The 22,690-nt window shown below is 39.3% G+C and overlaps 2 protein-coding genes across 2 annotated transcripts in view; both read left to right on the plus strand.

The window, feature by feature from the left end:
• The window catches only part of PLEKHF1 (pleckstrin homology and FYVE domain containing 1), a 92,352-nt gene that overhangs the window by 13,031 nt on the left and 56,631 nt on the right, over nt 1-22,690 (plus strand). The window lies entirely within an intron of this gene.
• Nucleotides 8,177-20,942, plus strand: POP4 (POP4 homolog, ribonuclease P/MRP subunit). The gene is made up of 7 exons (XM_067471127.1): nt 8,177-8,280; nt 9,372-9,424; nt 12,341-12,564; nt 16,214-16,291; nt 18,659-18,720; nt 19,282-19,383; nt 20,605-20,942. Exons 1-7 carry the CDS (start codon nt 8,274-8,276, stop codon nt 20,739-20,741), a joined length of 663 nt encoding a protein of 220 aa, XP_067327228.1. The 5' UTR covers nt 8,177-8,273; the 3' UTR covers nt 20,742-20,942.

The following is a 22,690-nucleotide window of genomic DNA, read 5'->3' on the forward strand; positions in this document are numbered from 1 at the left end:
TTGTGGCATTTGGAGAGACACCCACTTTGGTCTTTGACGTGTATTTTTCTTTTTAATAATTAACATTATTATTGCTTCAAAAATTGCAGATCCTGATCGATGGCAGAACTATGCAGTGCATCATAAAAGCACAGAATCTATTTCTTTGGATGGACAGGACAGATATTGAATTCTTGTCTTCTCCTGCCCTCTAGTGAAAAATAAGCATATCCTAGACTTTCAAGAAGGAAAATGGGAAGAAATATTAATAAGAATGATGGATATTGGTTGCATTCAAAGGGCAAAATTCACTGAAGCATGCTTTAATGTATTCCAAATTGTAGATTTCATGTGAGATGCAACAAAGATAGTTCCATTGCTATTACATTTGGTCGGAAGCAGCCTTAGTTATGCTTGGATAACTTGACTGATCATCAAGTTTGCAGACGACACCAAATTGGGGGGGATAGCCAATACTCCAGAAGACAGGAGCAGGATTCAAAACGATCTTGACAGATTAGAGAGACGATGGGCCAAAACTAACAAAATGAAGTTCAACAGGGACAAATACAAGATACTCCACTTAGGCAGAAAAAAGGAAATGCAAAGATACAGAATGGGGGACGATGCCTGGCTCGAGAGCAGTACGTGTGAAAAAGATCTTGGAGTCCTCATGGACAACAAGTTAAAAAATGAGCCAACAATGTGATGCGGCGGCAAAAAAAGCCAATGGGATTTTGGCCTGCATCAATAGGAGCATAGTGTCTAGATCTAGGGAAGTCATGCTCCCCATGCTCTCTTCCACCTTGGTTAGACCACACCTGGAATATTGTGTCCAATTCTGGGCACCACAATTCAAGAGAGATGGAATATGTCAAGAGGAGGGCAACTAAAATGATTAAGGGTCTGGAGAACAAGCCCTATGACAGTGGTTCTCAACCTTCCTAATGTCGCGACCCCTTAATGCAGTTCCTGAGGTTGTGGTGACCCCCGAAACATAACATTATTTTCGTTGCCATTTCACAACTGTGATTTTGCTACTGTCATGAATCATAATGTAAATATCTGATATGCAGGTTGTATTTTCATTCACAGGACTAAATTTGGCACAAATACTCGATATGCCCAAATGTGAATACTGGTGGAGTTGGGGAGGGGATTGATTTTGTCATTTGGGAGTTGTAGTTGCTGGGATTTATAGTTCACCTACAATCAAAGAGCATTCTGAACTCCATCAATGATGGAATTGAACCAAACCTGGCACACACAATGCCCACAACCAAAATACAGGAAGGGATTGGTGGGCATTGACCTGGAGTTTTGGAGTTGTAGTTCACCTACATCCAGAAAGCACTGTGGATTCAAACAGTGATAGATCTGGACCAAATTTGGCACGAGTAATCAATGTGCCCAAATGTGAACACTGGTGGAATTTGAGGAAACTAGACCTTAACATCTGGGAGTTGTAGTTGCTGGGATTTATAGTTCACCTAAAATCAAAGAGCTTTCTGAACCCCACCAAGGATAGAATTGGCTCAAACCTCCCACACAGAATCCCCATGACCAACAGAAAATACTGATGGTCTTTGGCAACCCCTTTGACATCCCCTCGTGACCCCCTCAGGGGTCCCGACCCCCAGGTTGAGAAACACTGCCCTATGAGGAGCGGCTTGGAGAGCTGGGCATGTTTAGCCTGAAGAAGAGAAGACTGAGAGGAGATATGATAGCCATGTATAAATATGTGAGGGGAAGTCATCGAGAGGAGGGAGCAAGCTTGTTTACTGCTGCCCTGGAGATTAGGACGCAATGGAGCAATGGCTTCAAACTACAAAAAAGAGATTCCACCTGACACGAGGAAGAACATCCTGACTGTGGGAGCCGTTCAGCAGTGGAACTCCCTGCCTTGGAGTGTGGTGGAGGCTCCCTCTTTGGAAGCTTTTAAACAGTGGCTGGATGGCCATCTGTTGGGGGTGCTTTGAATGCAAAATTCCTGCTTCTTGGCAGGGGGTTGGACTGGATGGCCCATGAGGTCCCTTCCAACTCTAGGATTCTATGATCTATGACTGGGGATGCATCTACACTGTGAAATTAATGCAGTTTGAAACCACTTCAACTGCCATGGTTTTAATGCTATGGAATTCTGGGATTTGCAGTTTGGTAAGGCATCAGCCCTCTTTAGCAGAGAGTGCAAAGAACTACAATTCCCATCATTCTATAGCTTTGAGCCATGCTAGTTACAGTGATGTGAAACTGAATTAATTCTACAGTGTAGATTTTGTCGAACCATGGCACCTCGCCCCCCCCCCCCAAAGATGCATAGTTCATGAAGAGACTTCAACAAACAATATGATTTTTTTCTTTGTTATTAAAACATTTTCAGTGGCTGTTGCAAAAGCGCCAGGGGCTCTGGAATGGACCCAGCAGCAGCTGTACCCTACAAACTCTATCAAATCCAACTGTGCTGTCACGCGCTGGGCCTGTGAAAGAGTCTGTAGACAGGACGTGTTTTCTGAATGCCCAACGGAATGCCGGGGGTGCCTCGGCTGAGAGGCCTTTCGGATTTCCCCACACAAAGTTCTTTTAAAGACTTAGAAGGTTCAACAAAGTTTTTATTGTTGCTTAAATATTCAATAAATCAAACAAATACTTCAAGACTTTGAATCAACTGGTGGCTTGCTTAAATCTTGTCCACAAGGGACAGGCAACTTTCTTCATAAACTGTTTCTTCCTTCTACAAGGGAAATCCTTCACCTCTCCCAGGGCAATCTGACTTGAGCTCTGCTGGCGTGGGCCCCTACACCTGGTCCAAATTGCGTTATGGCTGCCGCGAGTGGTCCTTACCAAACAGAACCCTTTTGTAGATTTCCAAGAGGATAGAAGGCTTTCAATTCCCAGTGAAAGCTGGCTGTAGAGTTGTGGGACTAAATTCCCCAACAAAGACTATGCTGTAGTTCTCTGTAGAGCTGTGGGACAGCAAAGCTGTAAAAGACAAAGCTTTCTAAAGGTAGAACTGATTCACGTCCTGTACGAAAAGCTTCTCTGTGTGAACTGAACTAGAGGTTCCCTTTTTCCCTCCTTAACCCAGAAAAGGGGGCGGAACTAAAGAACATAATGATAATTGATGGGTCATTGGCCCTATGATTGCAAACCAAGGGAAGCCACCTTATTGCAAAATGCATGGAACTTTGGAATACATGCAAACACTCAATAGAAATGAAAAGAAGTTGGAGCTCCTGGTAGAGCCGTACCAGCACACCAACCCTTTAATAAAATGTATCAATTCGAATTTTCCAGAAGCATCTACTTGGAAACGCATCCTGGACTGACATCACAATTTGTACAATACTGTCCAAACTATTTGGCAGTTTGGAAATAATTCATAAAAGTTTAACTTTAGTGTTAGCCTCTAATATGTCAAGGTTTTGGCAGTGATGTTAATATTTCCTAGTTTAATCATTAAACGCGCTGAAGCTGGAGTTGAGTGACAATTTACAGTTCTCATTACTTTAAGTCGTTATCAACCATTTTTATCGATTTCAGAGAAAACGTTTAATGGAATGATTGGTCTAATTAATTAGCAAATTCAATGGAGGAATTTACTTTTAGCACTAAATATGAGAATTTCCCAGCTGTATAAAATCGTCACACTAAAATGCCTGATTCACATTATTTAGAAAATTAATATAGCTACAAAAACTTGTATATACTAAAGGGAAGGAGAGATTTATAAAAAGCAGAATCACAATGCTATAATTGCAAAATGTGGAAGGAACCAAGGTAGCTTTATTGTGGAATATCATATCCATTGCCCAAGGGCGCTTCCAGACAGCACTAAATCACGGGTTTTAAAAAAGGGCAAAAAAATCCCGGGACTTCACGAGAGGTCCACATACAGATCTTCTGGTCCTGGGATTTCTGCTTCCATTGTCCAGACTTTGTTGCAAAATTTAGAGGCTCTCAATATGGCCACTGCGGGACTTCCAACGGAAACTTCTTGAGTTGTGAATATGCGGATAATCACTGCAGTGAATCACTGCAAAAGTTCCGTTCTTTGTCCTGGCCAGAGAAACTGTGCCCACCACATTTCATGAAGTATCTGCCACAGAGATAAAGGTTTATGGGATAGGACCACTTCTGCCCAAGTGAGCACTGCACAATTTTCAAACCAGGAACAGAACTTTGTCATTATTGACACTTTTTAGAGGCTGGCTGCCTGGTCATCTGTCCAGACAGATTTGGTTGTGTACTTGTGGCATCAAGCAACTGGGTGCTGCTCCTGATTGCATTTCTTGTGAAAAGATGTACAACATTGACTAGTGTTGCACACCAAGGCTGGAAGCACACCTTTGAACCCACGAACACTCCAAAGTTCTTTAGCAAATAAACAGTTTATTGAATAAATGCAAGCAATATTTTTAAAAGGGTGGAAAAGGCAAATAAAAGATTAAGTAAGAGAATCTAAAGCAATCCAAACTGACAGGTAGGCAAATGTAATCCATAAAACAGCACAGAGATGATCCTTGATTTCACAGCAAAATCAACGAATGCATAGTCCTTAAAACCCACAGAGGAAAATGTTCAAACTCTTGAAAAGCCAAGGAACAGGGTTGCATAGATCCAAAATCCACAGAAGAATTCCATAGGGAAACTTTCACCAAAAGCAACTTGAACATGAGTCTTGAGCAGAGTGTTCCATGAATCTTGGCATGACATACATACAAGACTTGCCCAGTAACCGACGTTGCGCTCACTGAAGGCAGTGCTGTGAAAGCCCTATATTTATTCAAAAAGTCCTACACAAAATGCATTCCGATTCCCTTGAGAACTCTCCTGCAAATTCCTCTTTTCCCTTATCCTGACAGACCTTCGGACTCCCCCTTGTTGGTGGCGATCTTGACAGATTTGACCCCTTCTATCAAAGGTTGATTCCTCCCGGTTGCTCCTTAACACATTCTTTTCACTTTCCTTATCTAGCAACACAAGCTGGTACCCATCAGACTGTCTGGAAACCATTCTATCTTGAGAACTAACAATCCCAGAGTCTTCCAACTCCCCTTGCTCTGCAGTTTGTTCTGTGCCCTCTCTTTCATTCACAGACCCCTGAGAAGCTACATTAAACATGGAAATCTCTGAAGGGTCCTGCTCTGAAGGAGATTGAACATAACCGTAGTCCTCTTCTTGAGGCAGTGTTACAACCTACAACTAGGGGACCACAACTTTATCCTGGCCAGGGAAAATGAGCCCTCCACACATTTCATGAAGTTTCTGGCACACAAAGTTTTTGCCTTCTACTCAAATGTCACCTTCTTTTTAGTAACCGACCAATCAGGAACAAACATCTAAAACCCAGGGCCAAACCCAAATAAAAAATCTTGGATTTCTGAGTGCAGGACATACAGGCATGTGAAGATCTGGATATATGGCTCAAAACCACGATGGGCCCTTCCACACAGCCCTATATCCACACACAAAAAAGAAAAAAACACTCAGCGGAACTGACTTAAAAACCCCAAAAATACACCATATATAAATAGACACGTACACTCATATACACATGCACACATTCATACACACACATGTATATATATGCACAAGCACACACAAATATACACATATACACACACATGCATATACATACACACATATACACATGCATTCACAAATATACATATATACAAACATATACATATACACATGCACACACAAATATGCATATATGCATATAACACAAATACACAAATCTATACACACATATGCATATACACATGCTTAGGCAATCCCTTGTTGTCCAAGTAGGATGGTCCTCCAAGTGCGTTGTCCTGGGGGTGGGTCCGTAGGTGACTGTGGAGCCCTATTCTTGACCTGCATCTTCTCCCACAGAGAGGGCATCGGTTTCCAGGTGGAAGGTGGTCCCAGTTGGGGTTGGCTTGATGCACCTTCCTCTTGGCACTTTTCTCTCTTTCACCCTCCATTCGTACCTCTTCAAATTCTACAGCACAGCACTGCTGGTCACAGCTGACCTCGGACTGGAAAGCTCAAGACCCAGGGCTTCTCAGTTCTCAGTGTCTATGCCACAGTTTTTGAGGTTGGCTTTAAGACCATTTTTAAATCTCTTTTCTTGTCCATCAACCTTCTATTTTCCGTTTTTGAGTTCAGAGTAGAGCAACTGCTTTGGGAGACAGTGGCCGGGCATCTGGACAACGTGGCCAGTCCAGCAGAGTTGATGGAGGAGGACCATTGCTTCAATGCTGGTGGTCTTTGCTTCTTCCAGCACGCTGACGTTTGTCTGCTTGTCTTCCCAAGAGATTTGCAGGATTTTGGCGGGGTGTCAAATAAAGATTATTATTATTATTATTATTATTATTATTATGCACACATACATATATACATGTTGTTGTTGTTCATTCGTTCAGCCGTCTCTGACTCTTCATGACCTCATGGACCAGCCCACGCCAGAGCTCCCTGTCGGCCGTCACCACCCCCAGCTCCTTCAAGGTCAACATATATACATATACACATATAAACATATACAAAAAAACCCACAAGAACCTAACATATATACATATACACATATAAACATATACAAAAAAACCCCACAAGAACCTAACATATACAATATTTATTTATTTATATGCTGCCCTTCTCACCCCGAAGGGGACTCAGAGCAGCCTACAAGATATATATACATACAATATATTATATTATTAGCATAGTACAATATCAGTATTAAATATTAATATATTGTACTATACTATTATATTGTAATATTATTGGTAATATTACATGTAATATAAAATATATAATTATAATATCATATTATTAGTAGTATTATTATATTGTATTACACTATAATATTATTGTATATTGTATTACATTATAAATATTATATGTATATACAATATATTATATTATTAGAATAGCTTAAAAGAATAATATTATATTATTAGAATAGCATAATAACAGAATAGTATTAGTAATATTACATGTAATATAAAATATATAATTATGTCATATTATTATTATGAGTATTATTTTATTGTATTATATTATAAATATTATATGTATATACAATATATTATATTATATTATTAGAATAGCATAAAATAATAATATTATAGTATTAGAATAGCATAATAATACAATAATATTATAGTATTAGAATAGCATAATAATAGAATAATATTATAGTATTAGAATAGCATAATAACAGAATAGTATTAGTAATATTACATGTAATATAAAATATATAATTGTCATATTATTATTATGAGTATTATTTTATTGTATTACATTATAAATATTATATGTATATACAATATATTATATTATATTATTAGAATAGCATAAAAGAATAATATTATAGTATTTGTTGTTCATTCGTTCAGTCGTCTCCGACTCTTCGTGACTTCATGGACCAGTCCACGCCAGAGCTCCCTGTCGGCCGTCACCACCCCCAGCTCCTTCAAGGTCAGTCCAGTCACTTCAAGGATGCCATCCATCCATCTTGCCCTTGGTCGGCCCCTCTTCCTTTTGCCTTCCACTTTCCCCAGCATAATTGTCTTCTCTAGGCTTTCCTGTCTCCTCATGATGTGGCCAAAGGACTTCAGCTTTGTCTCTACTATCCTTCCCTCCAATGAGCAGCCGGGCTTTATTTCCTGGAGGATGGACTGGTGGGATCTTCTCGCAGTCCAAGGCACTCTCAGCACTTTCCTCCAACACCACAGCTCAAAAGCATCGATCTTCCTCCACTCAGCCTTCCCGAAGGTCCAGCTCTCACATCCGTAGGTTACTACTACAGGGAAGACCATGGCTTGGACTAGGCAATGGATCTTGGTTGCCAGCCTGATGTCTCTACTCTTCACTATTTTATCGAGACTGGACATTGCTCTCCTCCCAAGAAGTAATAATTATAGTATTAGAATAGCATAATAATAGAATAATATTATTATATTCTACCCCCCCCCCCTCCAAATTACAAGATTATGGTTGAGATTTATTTAACAACAGCCTTGCAGTGTTGGAACAGTTTTCTCTCCCCTTTTAGCCTGGAAGGCATATATGCGCATGCGTAGAAAAAAGACCCTCTTGTCTATCTCATCCCTCTCTACTTTTTCATTTCGTAGCTCTATGGTGCTGCGTGCGACCTAAAGTTTTAATTGGCCGCCTCTCTTCTACTTTGGGCCTATCGGAGAACAGCAAGAGCGCATGCGTATTTCATCCGCGTGGGAGACCCGGAAGTGCTGGGTTGCTCCTGCTGATTGTTGCTCCGCTTTCATTTCGCTTTGTCCGTCCACATGGAGAGTAAGTGGATCTGCCTCGCTTTCATGCTTGTTTTGTGGTACAGGAGTATTTTAATTGATTGTTAGTATTTTATGAGTTAGTGTTTTATTAACTTTATTAATTAATATTTTTATTTATTTTATTTATTAATTCATTGTTCGCATTTTGAGTGTTTTATTAACTTTATTAATTCTGTTTTTTATTTTCTTTTATGTATTAATTTTATTAATTGATTGTTAGCTTTTTTGAGTTAGTGTTTTATTAACTTAATTAATTAATTTTTATTAATTTAATTTTATGTATTAATTTTATTAATTGATTGCTAGCTTTTTTGAGTTAGTGTTTAATTAACTTAATTAATTAAATGTTTTATTAATTTAATTTAATTTAATGTATTAATTTTATTAATTGATTGCTAGCATTATATGAGTTAGTGTTTTATTAACTTAATTAATTATTTTTATTTATTTTATTTTATTTAATGTGTTAATTGTATTAATTGTTAGCATTTTATGAGTTAGTGTTTTATTAACTTTATTTATTTATTTATTGTTATTGTTATTATTTTATGAGTTAATGTTTTATTAACTTTATTAATTATTTTTTTTATTTATTAATTTTATTAATTAATTGTTAGCATTTTATGAGTTAGGGTTTTATTAACTTTATTAATTAATTTTATTTTTTATTAATTTTATTAATTGATTGTTAGTATTTTATTATGAGTTAGTGTTTTATTAACTTTATTAATTAAATTTCTTATGTTTTAATTTAATGTATTAATTTTATTAATTGATTGTTAGTATTTTATGAGTTTGTGTTTTATTAACTTTATTGATTAATTTTTATTTATTTTATTTAATTTAATTTATCAATTTTATTAATTGATTGTTAGCATTTTATGAGTTAGTGTTTCATTAACTTTATTGATTAATATTTTTATTTATTTTATATTATTTATTAATTTTATTAATTGATAGCATTTTATGAGTTAGTGTTTCATTAACTTTATTAATTAATATTTTTATTTATTTTATATTATTTTTACCTATCTCACTCTGGGGTTTTAAAAAAAATAACAGAGAAAAAAACTCACCTCTTTTATCTTCCAGGTTCTTTGTATAAGCCGCTACCTCAAGAAACGGTGACACTTCTTAACATTCAGGTATTTTCTGTTTTAAGAGGATGGGTGTGCAATATGGATGGGAAATGCTTTTGGAGAGGGGTGTTAGGCTCCAGAGGATGTGCTCAGACTGCAACTCCCATCATCCCTAGTTAGCATTGCCAGAGAGGAAAGAAGGATGATGAGAGCATCAGTTCAACCATGTTCCCCATTCCTGGTGTAGGTCAAATGGGAATAGAGATATATTGCAGAAGAGTGAGAGCACATTCACATACCTCTCCACAGTTAAATCCCAATAAGCTTATTTATCGAGTCTTAAGGTCGCTTCAGGGGGTGCTGTGGTTTTTAACTTCAAATTTGTTTTACTGGTTTTTAACTGAGAATTAAAAAAAATATTGTTTATATTTAATCCTGTTTTAATGTTCACATATTTGTATATTTAAGTTGTTATGCTGATGCTTTTATGTTAAGCCTCTTTGAGTCCTCTTCACAGGAGATAATGCAGGGTGTAAATAATAATAATAATAATATTTATCGTGTCATCAGCAACCATACAATTGTATAACATTTCTAACAGAACAAAACAGACAAGCAGATTAAAAAACACAAATTTTGCACACTTGGTAGTTGATTAGATGTCCTTTGACCAGTATCTGGCCACTTGGAGTGCCTCTGGTGTTGCCGCAAGAAGGTCCTCCCTGGTGCATGTGTCAGGGTTCAGACTGCATTGCAGCAGGTGGTCAGTGGTTTGCTCCTCTCCGCACTCGCATGTCGTGGACTCCACTTTGTAGCCCCATTTCTTGAGGTTGGCTCTGCATCTCGTGGTGCCAGAGTGCAGTCTGTTCAGTGCCTTCCAAGTTGCCCAGTCTTCTAAGTGCCCAGGGGGGAGTCTCTCATCCGGTATCACCCACAGATTCAGGTACTGGGTTTGAGCCTGCCACTTTTGGACTCTCGCTTGCTGAGGTGTTCCAGCGAGTGTCTCTGTAGATCTAAGAAAACTATTTCTTGATTTAAGTCGTTGACGTGCTGGCTGATACCCAAACAAGGGATGAGCTGGAGATGTCTCTGCCTTGGTCCTTTCACTATTGGCTGCTACTTCCTGGCGGATGTCAGGTGGTGCAATACTGGCTAAGCAGTGTAATTTCTCCAGTGGTGTAGGGCGCAGACACCCTGTGATAATGCGGCATGTCTCATTAAGAGCCACATCCACTGTTTGAGCGCGGTGAGATGTGTTCCACACTGGGCATGCGTACTCAGCAGCAGAGTAGCATAGCGCAAGGGCAGATGTCTTCACTGTGTCTGGTTGTGATCCCCAGGTTGTGCCAGTCAGCTTTTGAATGATATTATTTCTAGCGCCCACCTTCTGCTTGATATTCAGGCAGTGCTTCTTGTAGGTCAGAGCACGGTCCAGAGTGACTCCCAGGTATTTGGGTGCTCTGCAATGCTCCAGTGGGATTCCTTCCCAGGTAATAATCCTCAGAGTTTGGGATGCTTGCCTGTCCTTAAGGTGAAAGGCACATGTCTGTGTTTTAGATGGATTAGGGATCAGTTGGTTTTCCCTGTAATAGGCAGTAAGAGCACCTAGAGCTTCGGGGAGCTTCTGTTCTACCATCTCAAAGCTCCCTGCTTGAGCGGTAATGGCACGATCATCAGCATAGATGAAACTCTCTGATAATAATAATAATAATAATAATAATAATAATAATAATAATAATGTGGAATTGCAATCTGAAATCCTTTGAAAATAATGTCTGCATTATTATTATTATTATTATTATTATTATTATTATTATTATTACTTGAAACTCAACTTGTGTCCATAGCAGACAAGATCACTCTTCTGGTTGTTTTATTTATTTATTTATTTGCGGCATTTCTTTGGCACCCTTCTCACCCCGAAGGGGACTCAGAGCGGCTTACAAGATATATTTTCATACAATATATTATATTATTCGCATAGTACAATATCCGTATTATATGTTACTATGTTGCGCTATACCATTATATTGCAATATTATTAGTAAAATTACATGTAATGTAAATATATAATTATAGTATTATATTATTATAACTAATATTATATTATATTATAATATTATAAATATTTTATATATACAATATATTATATTATATTACTAGTAAAGTCAAGGTGGAAATGTCTTCTGCTCCCCTCTGTCTTATTATTATCATTATTATTATTATTATTATGCTTCCCTCTGTCATCGTCTTCTTGTTCTTACTATTCTTATTCTTCTTATTATTATTGATCTGCATGATTAAGACAGAGGGCTATTTCCTTGGTTTCCTAAAAAGATCAACATTCAAAGACTGTAGCTCATCCTAGTAATATTAAATTACATTTACACACACTGTGTGAGACTGAGGTTCTTTTTATGCTGCCATATAAAATCTGGATTATTTGATTTGTTAATCTGGATTATATTACATTGTAGACTCATATAATACATTTCAGAGGAGATAAAGTCATTATCTGTTTTGATAATCTGGATTATATGGCAGTGTAGAAGGAGCCTCGGGGGCCTTAATAGACCCAGTTTCTCCCATTCTTCTATCTTCCTCCGAACCCGTCTTCTGAAACCATGCAGGTGGGTTTGCAGTTTCAGCCACTCAAAGGGTTAATAGGTTGTGGGTCTGAGAACCTGGGGGATCTCTGTCCCAAGTTCAGTCCATATGACTCTCAATGCCTCTGAGACCCTCTAAAACAGTGGTTCCCAACCTTTGGGCCGCCAGATGTTTGGACTTTTGCTCCCACAGTTCCTAATAAAGTGTTGTTGTTGTTGTTGTTTTATTATTATTACAGCTGTTAAGATGGGTGGGATTTCTGGGAGTTGAAGTTCAGAATACCTGGAGGCCCAAAGTTTGGGAACCACTGCTCTAGAGGAAAATGAGGTGCCCTCAGCCATGTCTGTTTGTATCACTAATGACCTCCTTTTGCAGCCTGAAGGCTCGAAGGAGGCTGAGGCCTTTGTGAAAGCCTTCCTGAAGCGGAGTTTGCCCGGAAAGAGCGATGAAGCCATCGAAGAGCACCTGACCTACAAAGCCGTGGTCCTGGAGCATTTCCACAAGCGGAGGAAGAGGCAGAAGAAGAAGAGAGGAAAAGGGCTGTCTGCCAAAGAGAGGAGGGAGATGCGGCTTTTTGAGATCAAACCAGAGCAACAGAAGTACGTTAAGCGTGCAGGGATTGGCCTGCTAAGTTTATCAGAGTGGAAACATTAGTGTTGTTATGATGTAAAGCAGGCATGGGCCAACTTCGGCCCTCCCTCCAGGTGTTTTGGATTTTAACTCCCACAATTCCTAACAGGAGGACTTTAATACTTAAATCTGGTTACCAGTATTTAAATAAATTCTAAAATCAGGATAGTAAATAAAGAACAACACTCAAAAACAGAAATTCCAGACAAATGTTGAAGCTCAGCCTGTGATTGTGTTTCAGGATCAGGGTGCTTTGGATGTGGGGAGTGATGTCAGTGAGTTTCAAGATGGCAATGGTTTGGTCAGTGATATTGATGCAGAGAATGACCAGGAGATCCCTGTTCAAAGTGTCGTTTCCCATGAGAATGTCCCTGAGGGGTGTGGGGATGATGGTGTGCTTTATGAATTGTTACCAGAGAGTTCCCATGATAGGGAACATGAAAATAGCTCAGCACCTGGCCCAGCTGCAGAAATTAATGAGCAAATAGATAGACACGAGATTAGTCAAAACAGGAGAGCCGAACAGTGGCTTTGGCGGTCTGCCAGGCTTTGAGAGAAAAGGATAAGAGGTTCTCAGTTAAAACGAAACCAATTTCTGAATGCTAGAGACTTAGCTAACAAGGAGATAAAAGTCCCAAGTACAGGATATGTAGTCAGATGAAGCATTGTTAGGAATCAAGTCAAGATCTCTTCCTGGTTCATGGAAGTTTTGCTTGGGAAATTCATGTTTTAAGTGCCTTTGTTTCATGGATTTGATTCTTGGATTTTATGCTCTATATTCATGCCATTGGTTCATGTTTCCTGATTCTTTGCATGTTATTTGGGAAGTTTTGCCTTTGTTTTTATGGACTTTGCTGGACTATTACCCTGGACGACTTTGTTCCTGCTTATCTTCCTACCTAACTGGATTTACCTATTTCTTTAAAGTGTTTTTTACCTTATTGTTTTTTAATTATCTTCAATAAAAGGATTATTTTCCATCCAGTGGTGGGGTGTTTAAAGTCAGAGGGCTTTTCCTGTCCTGGGGTGCAAAAACAAGAAACAATCTGGGCCAACTAATCACCTCCCAACATAGGATTCCCCCAGACAGGAAGCAGTCTTTTTAAAAGACCAGGAGTCCAGAATTCCCATTGGCCATGTACCTGAGGAGTTCATTGTTTTTTAAATTGCTATTTTCATGCTCTACTAATATCCCAAATTTGTATAAAACGACTATTCCAAGTATCAGCTTGGGAATTTCAAATGATTCTGGGATGGATGGCCGATGCTTGGCCACTAGAGGGCATCCGATGATCTTGTTGTGGAAATCCTTGATTGTAAAATATAAGCTGTGAAATCCATGGTCTGGACTATTGTATTGAGAGCTCTGTTTATTTTCACATTTATAAAACTACTAGCTGTACCCGCCATGCATTGCTGTAGCCAACCTTCCCTCCCTCTTTCTCTCCTTCTTTCTCTTTCTCCTTCCTTCTTTTTTTTCTTCCCTTCTCTCCTTCCATCCTTCCCTTCCTCTTCCCTTCCTTCCCCCCTTTTCTTTCCCTTCCTCTTTTTCCCCTTTCTTCCTTCTCTACATATTCTTGGACTGCAACTCCCAGCAGTCCTCCTGATTGATCCACCTTCCTACCTACCTACCTACCTACCTATCTCTATCTAATTTATCTGTCTGTAAGATTGCTGGGAGCAGAGGCAGCCCTAGGTAATTTTCAATGGTAAGCAAACAGTATTTTGGCACCACCACCACCCCCAACCAATCACTGATATATATTTTCTGTTCGTCGTGGGAGTTCTATGTGCCATATTTGGTTCAATTCCATCATTGGTGGAGTTCAGAATGCTCTTTGATTGTAAGTGAACTATACATCCCAGCAACTACAACTCACATATGTCAAGGTCTATTCTCCCCCAAGAGCGCCCCTGGGCAAAGTCAACTATACTGCAAATACTTACTTTGCGTAGTGGGTTGAGCCGCCCCTGGCTGGGAGTTGCAGTCCAGGAATAGGAAACTGGAGATATGCAGGGATTGGGATGCTCTCAAAAAACTCCAAGGAGAAGAAAGCTTGCAGCTTGGAAGCAGTGCATCTGGATCCTCCTCTTCTCCTAAAGGACCTGGTCTAGGGGGATGCTGGGAGCTGTAGTCTGGAAGAGAGTGTGGATATGCTGTTGTGTGTTTTGTTTGCCTGGGGGAGATGTTTTTGCACATGCACTGTAACGTCTTTTTGCTTTTTTGGCTTTTTAAGTCTCTTTTGCTGTGTTTTTGGTGTTTTTATGAATGATGGTCACTCGTTGGCCTGAGAGGTGTCTTGTGTCCAAATTTGGTGTCAGTTTGTCCAGTAGTTTTTGAGTTCTGTTAGTCCCACAAACGAACATTACATTTTTATTTATATAGACTAGCTGTACCCTCCACGCATTGCTGTGGCCAACTTTCCCTCCCTCTTTCTCTTCTTTCTTTCTTTCTTTCTTTCTTTCTTTCTTTCTTTCTCTCCTTCCTTTCTTCCCTCTTTTTCTTTCCCTTCTTCTTTCTTCCTTCTCTGCCTGTTTCTTGTCTCGCTTCCTTTGCTCTTTGATTCCATCCTGTCTTGTCTCTTTCCTTCCTTCCTTCCCTCCCTCTTTCTCTCTTTCGTTCCTTCTCTCCTTCCTTCCCTCTTTCACTTTTTTATTTCATTCTCTTCCCCCTTTTCTCCTTCCTTCCTTCTCTACCCTTCTGTCTTTCCTTCTCTTTCCTTCCCTCCTTCTTTCCTTCCTTCCTTCTCTACCCTTCTTTCTTTCCTTCCTTCTCTCCTTCCCTCTTTCTCTCACTCCTTCTCTCTTCCCTTCCTTCTCAATTCTTTTTTCCCTCCTTCTTTCCTTTCTTTTCTCCATCTTTCTCTTCTTCTTTCTCTCCCTCCTTCCTTCTCTACCCTTGTCTTTCCTTCTTTATCTTCTTCCCTCCATCTCTCCCTCCTTCTCTCCTTCCTTCCTTCTCTGCCCTTCTTTCTTTCCTTCCTTCTCTCCCTCCCTCTTTCTCTCCCTCCTTCTCCTCCCTTCCTTCTCTACCCTTCTTTTTTTCCTTCCTTCCTTTCCTCCTTCTTCTCTCCCTCTTTCTCTTCCTCTTTCTCTCCCTCCTTCCTTCTCTACCTTTCTTTCTTTCCTTCCTTCTCTCCTTCCCTCCTTCTTTCCCTTCTTCTCTCCCTCCTTCCTTCTCTATCCTTCTTTCTTTCCTTCCTGCTCTCCTTCCATCCCTATTTCTCTCCCTTCCTTCATCCTTTCTGTGTATGTGTTTTGTGTGTGTATGCATATATGTGTGTATATATGTGTGTTTGTGTATATATATGTGGTTTTGTGCATGTGTTGTAATGTTGTTGTTTTTGGGTTTTTAAGTCCCTTCTGCTGTGTTTTTCAATGTTTTTATGAGTGATGGTCACTCATTGGACTGTTAGGTGTCTTGAGTCCACATTTGGTGCCAATTCGTCCAGTAGTTTTTGAGTTCTGTTATCCCACAAACGAACATTACATTTTTATTTATATAGATGGTTGAAGGAGCAAAAAAAAGTTTCCTAATTAATCCTGAATATGCTAGGCACATTCTTTGAGATAACGGTTACTATTGAACAAGAACCTAATCTTTTCCTTGTTGTGCAGGTATGAGATATTTGTCCCATTGCACGAATTATGGAAGCAGTACATCAGAGACCTCTGCAACGGACTCCGGCCTGATGCGTAAGCTCCTTTATTTTAAGCGATTGTTGGGGCTATTGTAATAAATTTAAGAGTGAGTGTTAATATCATTTTCTCTCTCTCATATATAGATAGATAGATAGATAGATAGATAGATAGATAGATAGATAGATAGATATAGATAGAATGAGAGAAAATGATATTAACACTCACTCTGATGGATGGAATTATGCCTGGCTGCAGATGTCACATAGATAGATAGATAGATAGATAGATAGATAGATAGATAGATAGATAGATAGAAAATACTTGAGAATAAGCCTAGTTTTTCAGCCCCTTTTTGAGTCTAAAAAAGTCCCCCTTGGCTTATACTTGAGTCAAAGTTGTTTATTATTTTACTCTGTTATTATTATTATTATTATTACATTTACATTATTTTACTCTACTATTATTTTACTCTAATAAGTATTATTATTACATATATTATTTTACTCTGTTATTATGTTTTTTTTTTACATTTCCATTATTTTACTCTATTATTATTGCATTTATTATTTTACTCTAATTATTATTATTATTATTACATTTACATTATTTTACTCTACTATTATTATTTTTATTGCATTTATTATTTTGCTCTAATTATTATTATTACTACTACATTTATTATTTTACTCTGTTATTACGTATTTTTTTACATTTCCACTGTTTTACTCTATTATTATTATTATTATTATTATTATTATTATTATTGCATTTATTATTTTACTCCCTTAATTATTGGAAGGATCCATAGGCACATTTATATTGAAGAAGGTTAGAATAATAGTTGGACAGTCTTATCTTAAATTGCACTTTTATATAAATATTTTAAAAAATAATCTACTGATGCCTCAATTAATGTAATTTTATTGGTATCTATTTTTATTTTTATTTTTATTTTGAAATTGACCAGTAGCTGCTGCATTTCCCACCCTTGGCTTAGACTCAAATCAATACATTTTCCCAGTTGTTTGTGGTAAAATTAGGTGCCTCAGCTTATATTCGGGTTGGCTTATACTTGAGTATATGTCTGAGTGTGTGTGTGTGTATTATTATATTATTTATCATGTCATCAGCAACCATACCATTGTATTACATTTCTAACAGAACAAAACAAACAAACAGATTAAAAAAACACAAAATGTGTGAGTTTGGTAGTTAATTAAATGTCCTTTGACCAGGATCTGTCCCCTTGGAGTTCCTCTGGTGTTGCTGCAAGAAGGTCCTCCATTGTGCATGTGGCAGGGCTCAGGTTGCATTGCAGCAGGTGGTCAGTGGTTTGTTCTTCTCCCCACTCGCATGTCGTGGATTCCACTTTGTGGCCCCATTTCTTGAGGTTGGCTCTGCATCTCGTGGTGCCAGAGCGCAGTCTGTTCAGCGCCTTCCACGTCGCCCAGTTTTCTGTGTGCCCAGGGGGGTCTCTCATCTGGTATCACACACGGATTGAGGTGCTGGGTTTGAGCCTGCCACTTTTGGACTCTCACTTGCTGAGGTGTTCCAGCGAGTGCCTCTGTAGATCTTAGAAAACTATTTCTTGATTTAAGTCATTGACGTGCTGGCTGATACCCAAACAGGGGATGAGCTGGAGATGTCTCTGCCTTGGTCCTTTCACTATTGGCTGCTACTTCCCAGCGGATGTCAGGTGGTGCAGTACCGGCTAAGCAGTGTAATTTCTCCAGTGGTGTAGGGCGCAGACACCCCGTGAGAATGCGGCATGTCTCATTAAGAGTCACATCCACTGTTTTAGCGTGGTGAGATGTGTTCCACACTGGGCATGCATAGCAGCAGAGTAGCATAGTGCAAGGGCAGATGTCTTCACTGTGTCTGGTTGTGATCCCCAGGTTGTGCCAGTCAGCTTTCTTATGATATTGTTTCTAGCACCCACTTTTTGCTTGATGTTCAGGCAGTGCTTCTTGTAGATCAGAGCACGGTCCAAAGTGACTCCCAGGTATTTGGGTGTGCTGCAATGCTCCAGTGGGATTCCTTCCCAGGTGATCTTCAGAGCTCGGGATGCTTGTCTGTTCTTAAGGTGAGAGGCACACGTCTGTGTTTTATATGGATTAGGGATCAGCTGGTTTTCCCTGTAATAGGCAGTAAGGGCACCTAGAGCTTCGGAGAGCTTCTGTTCAGCCATCTCAAAGCTCCCTGCTTGAGTGGTAATGGCACGATCTTCAGCATATATATGTGTGTGTGTGTGTGTGTGTGTGTGTGTGTGTATGCATAATAATATTGTCAAACATACGTGTAGAATCCTCTTTGGATTCTTGAAGTGAATAGTTGGGTGTTTCTTTGATGTTTTGTCTTCCAATTTAGTTTATTCTGTTTCATGCTTTAAAGAATATTAATTGCTATGGTTTTTTTAATCAGGCAGCCACAGATGATTCAAACAAAACTGCTAAAAGCTGATCTCCACGGCGCTCTCGTTACAGGTATCCTTGCTCTATTCCTGCATTAATTGCCTATTCTGATTTAAATTTCTTCAGTTCCATGGAGTCCCCGGTCGCACAGTTGTGCTGGCAGGACTGCTGACCAAAAGGTCGGCAGTTCAAATCTGGGGAGCAGGGTGAGCTCCCATCTGCCAGCCCCAGCTTCTCATGCAGGGATATGAGAGAAGCCTCCCACAGGATGATAAAACATCTGGCCGTCCCCTGGGCAACGTCCTTTCAGATGGCCAATTCTCCCACACCAGGAGTGACTTGCAGTTTCTCAAGTCACTCTGGACTTTCTGCCATCTTATTTTACATGGCCAGCTTCCACATTTACATCAAGAGACACTATTCTGGTCCTTCACATGCCTTGTTTTTTAAAAATTCATGATATAAAACATCTTTTCCAGCTTTTTGGTTTTTTTAATCATCTTTTGTCTGATGAGAAAGCTTCAGAAATGTGCATGATATATTTTTTTGGCCAAGAAAACCATGCCACATGTAGTTAAGTGTGTGTCATAACAACGCTTTGTCACTCTAATAATCTGGTTTCGTTTTTTCTAGTCACGAAATCCAAGTGTCCCTCCTATGTCGGCATCACGGGTTTCATCGTGCAGGAAATGAAGCACGTTTTCAAAATCATCACAAAAGAAGACAAACTGAAAAGTGAGCATAGAAAACTCTTAGTTGGAACCTGTTTCTTCACAGTATTACATCCATGATTTAAATCCATTTGTAGTGCCTTTGGGTGGAAGGCAGTGTTGTCGTTCTTTGTAAGGTGCCATGTGCAGGCAGTCCCCAAGTTACAAACAGGATCACTTCAGTAGGTTTGTTCTAAAGTTGAATTTGTTTGTAAGTCGGGACAGGGACATATTTAAGTGTCAATCCTTAAATATATATAGGATTGACACTTAAATATGTCCTTGTTCCCTGTATATGTGTGTGTGTATATACACACACATATATACATATATGTTCCCTATATATATATATATATATACACACACACACACACCACATAATGCACACACACATATACATAAAGGTAAACATATCCCCTTGACATTATACACATACATATATAAATACATGTTCCCTGTATGTGTTTATATATATACACACACAACACACACACACACATGCATACATAAAGGTAGACATATCCCCTTGATATTATATACATACATGTTCCCTGTGTGTGTGTGTGTGTATACACATACACACAACACACACACACATGTATACATAAAGGTAAACATATCCCCTTGACATTATATACATACATGTTCCCTGTGTGTGTGTATACATATATATCCACACACATGCATACATAAAGGTAAATGTGTCCCATTGACATATACATGCATACATACATATATACATACATGTTCCCTTTATGTGTGTGTGTGTATATATATATATATATATATATCCACACATACACACAACACACACACACACATGCATACATAAAGGTAAATGTATCCCCTTGACATTAAGTCTAGTCATGTCCGATTCTGGGGGCTGGTTCTCATCTCCATTTCTAAGCCGAAGAGCATTGTCCGTAGACACCTCCAAGGTCATGTGGCCAGCATGACTGCATGGAGTAGTGTTACCTTCCCGCTTTAGCGATACCTACTGCTGCTAGGTCGAAGTGCTAGGCTGGCAGAAGCTGGAGCTAACAGTAGGAGCTCACCTTGCTCCTTGGATTTGAACCGCTAACCTTTCGGTCAGCTTAGTGGGTTAACCTGCTGCACCACTGAGGGCTCCACCTATACATAATACATATGTGCACATATACATATATACACACAAGCAAACTATGGATAGCAAACTTTCTATCCCTGTGATGATTTTTTTATTTATTTTTGGCTTCTGTTTTTTCAGTTATCCCAAAGTTTAACAACGTCTTCAGCATCGAACTTGATGGGTTTGTGTCCTACATCTACGGAAGCCGGATCCAGTTCCGCGCCAGCGAGCGTTCTGCAAAGAAGTTCAAAGGGAGAGGATCCCTTGACTTGTAGCTTTCCTGGAGAGTCGAGAACTGATGTGGTCTCCAAGGAACGGGAAGTGTTTACAGCTAGACTTCCTAGCCAGCTGAGACTTTAACACAGACTTGAACCGCTCTGGGCGGAGAGTGGCAGTATATAAACGTGGTAAATAAATAAATACATCTGTGATGTAGCTCCTTGTCCAATATTTGTCAAATAAAATAATTCCAGCCATCTTTTCTATTGCTTGATTTCTTTATAGAGCAATGTTGACGCCTTCCCATATTTACTAGGGTTGTGCATTCATGTAGAATCACTATTGGTTTCTGCTTGCTTGTTTCAGAAGCCCCCCTCCCTATATCTGTTTTTGAGCATCTCCCAAAAAAGAGCACATTTTTATCATGTCAGAAGCAAGTTGAGGGTACAGTTAACATGTATTTAAAAACACAAAGTTTAAAAATGTGTCATTATGCTAAATGTCCTCTGACTAGAAGCTGGCCACTTGGAGTGTGTTGTGGCTGAGATGTTCTGTGATGATGAGGATGATGGGATGCAGATTCCTGGCTCTTTTTCTGTGCCTCAGATCTCTGGGCCTGCGGCTCCCACAGACAGCACAGACAGTGCAGAGTCAACATTAACAGTTCCCAAGAGAAGGGAATTTTAACAAAGGAGATAGCGAACAAGTGGGGAGGCATTCACCTCCTTCCCATGCTGATACTGAAAGTACTGAAAGCCTTGACAGTGACCTGACCCGGCAAGCTTGTCTTGATCTCCGGGTCAGGTGGAGTTCTCGCCTGGCCAGCAGACAAGAGGCCAGCTCGGTGAAAGGTCATCGCAATGATTTCATGTAATGTTTTCATGTTAGAAAGGTATTTGGGCTTCTTGCAAACCAAGGGAAAGTGTCAGTTCAACGTAGCTTATTAGCCTGAAAGCTTCATGGAATAATCTTAGCCTGGAAAGCAGTACGCTTGGGATTTCTTGCATTGTGATTCATGGGGCAATTGTTTCATTGCTTGTACCTGGGACTCTGGTTTGAACTTTGCCAATAGGACTGTGTCTCCTACTTTTACCTGAAGATCTTTGGAACTATATTCTGCATTTAACCTTAATCTTTGGAACTTTGCAATGCTTATTCTTTATTTTGACTTTGATTTCTTCCTCGATAAACTATAAAACTACAGCTCTTGTGTGGTGGTGTTTGGAAGCAAGGTGAAGATTATTTGTGTTGTTTCTTTTATCTGTTTGTTTGTTTTGTTCTGTTAGAAATGTAATACAATGTTCTGGTTGCGGATGACACGATAAATAAATAAATTTGTACCCCTCTACTATCTCCCGAAGGACTCGGTGCAGCTTACAAGAAGCCGAGCCCAAATACAATAGTAAAAACAACAGTAACGACAAACAGCAAAATAACTCAGAAAACAAAGCAATAACATTGACAACACACAATGATACAATTAAAAACAATGCCAGGGCCAAATGTAATAATTAAAATTAAACGTGCTGGGCATGACCAGGTGGTGTGTTTTGGAGTGGAATGGGCATGCAGATATCCTAGATCTCTGATAAAGTGCGTTGGGACATAATGCTAACATAATGATAACTCCATCCTCCCATCACTAAGATTTCCATGGCTGCCCGCATCGCATGTAGCCTACTCCTGAAAATTACACATTTCACATGCTAAGATTCAAAACAAGAATGTTGTGTTCTAGGGCTGGGCAACCACGGAAAAATTTGTTTCTAAACTCAATTCGTTTTTAGGGGGTTTTTGCGTTTCGTTTTTTAAAAGAATTCCGAAATTTTTCTTTAAAAAAGTTCGATATTTACAAAATTTCGTAAATTACGAAACAATTACGAATCGATTCATTAATGGCGGACGCGATTGCGCAATATGCTAAAAACCCCTCCAAATGGGACAGGAGGAACTTCTGAAGCTTCCCTCTCCCTCTGTTGTTGACTGTTGGTGTGATAAAACAAAC

This window comes from Anolis sagrei, chromosome 8 (genome assembly GCF_037176765.1).
Source record: "Anolis sagrei isolate rAnoSag1 chromosome 8, rAnoSag1.mat, whole genome shotgun sequence".
Taxonomy (NCBI): domain Eukaryota; kingdom Metazoa; phylum Chordata; class Lepidosauria; order Squamata; family Dactyloidae; genus Anolis; species Anolis sagrei.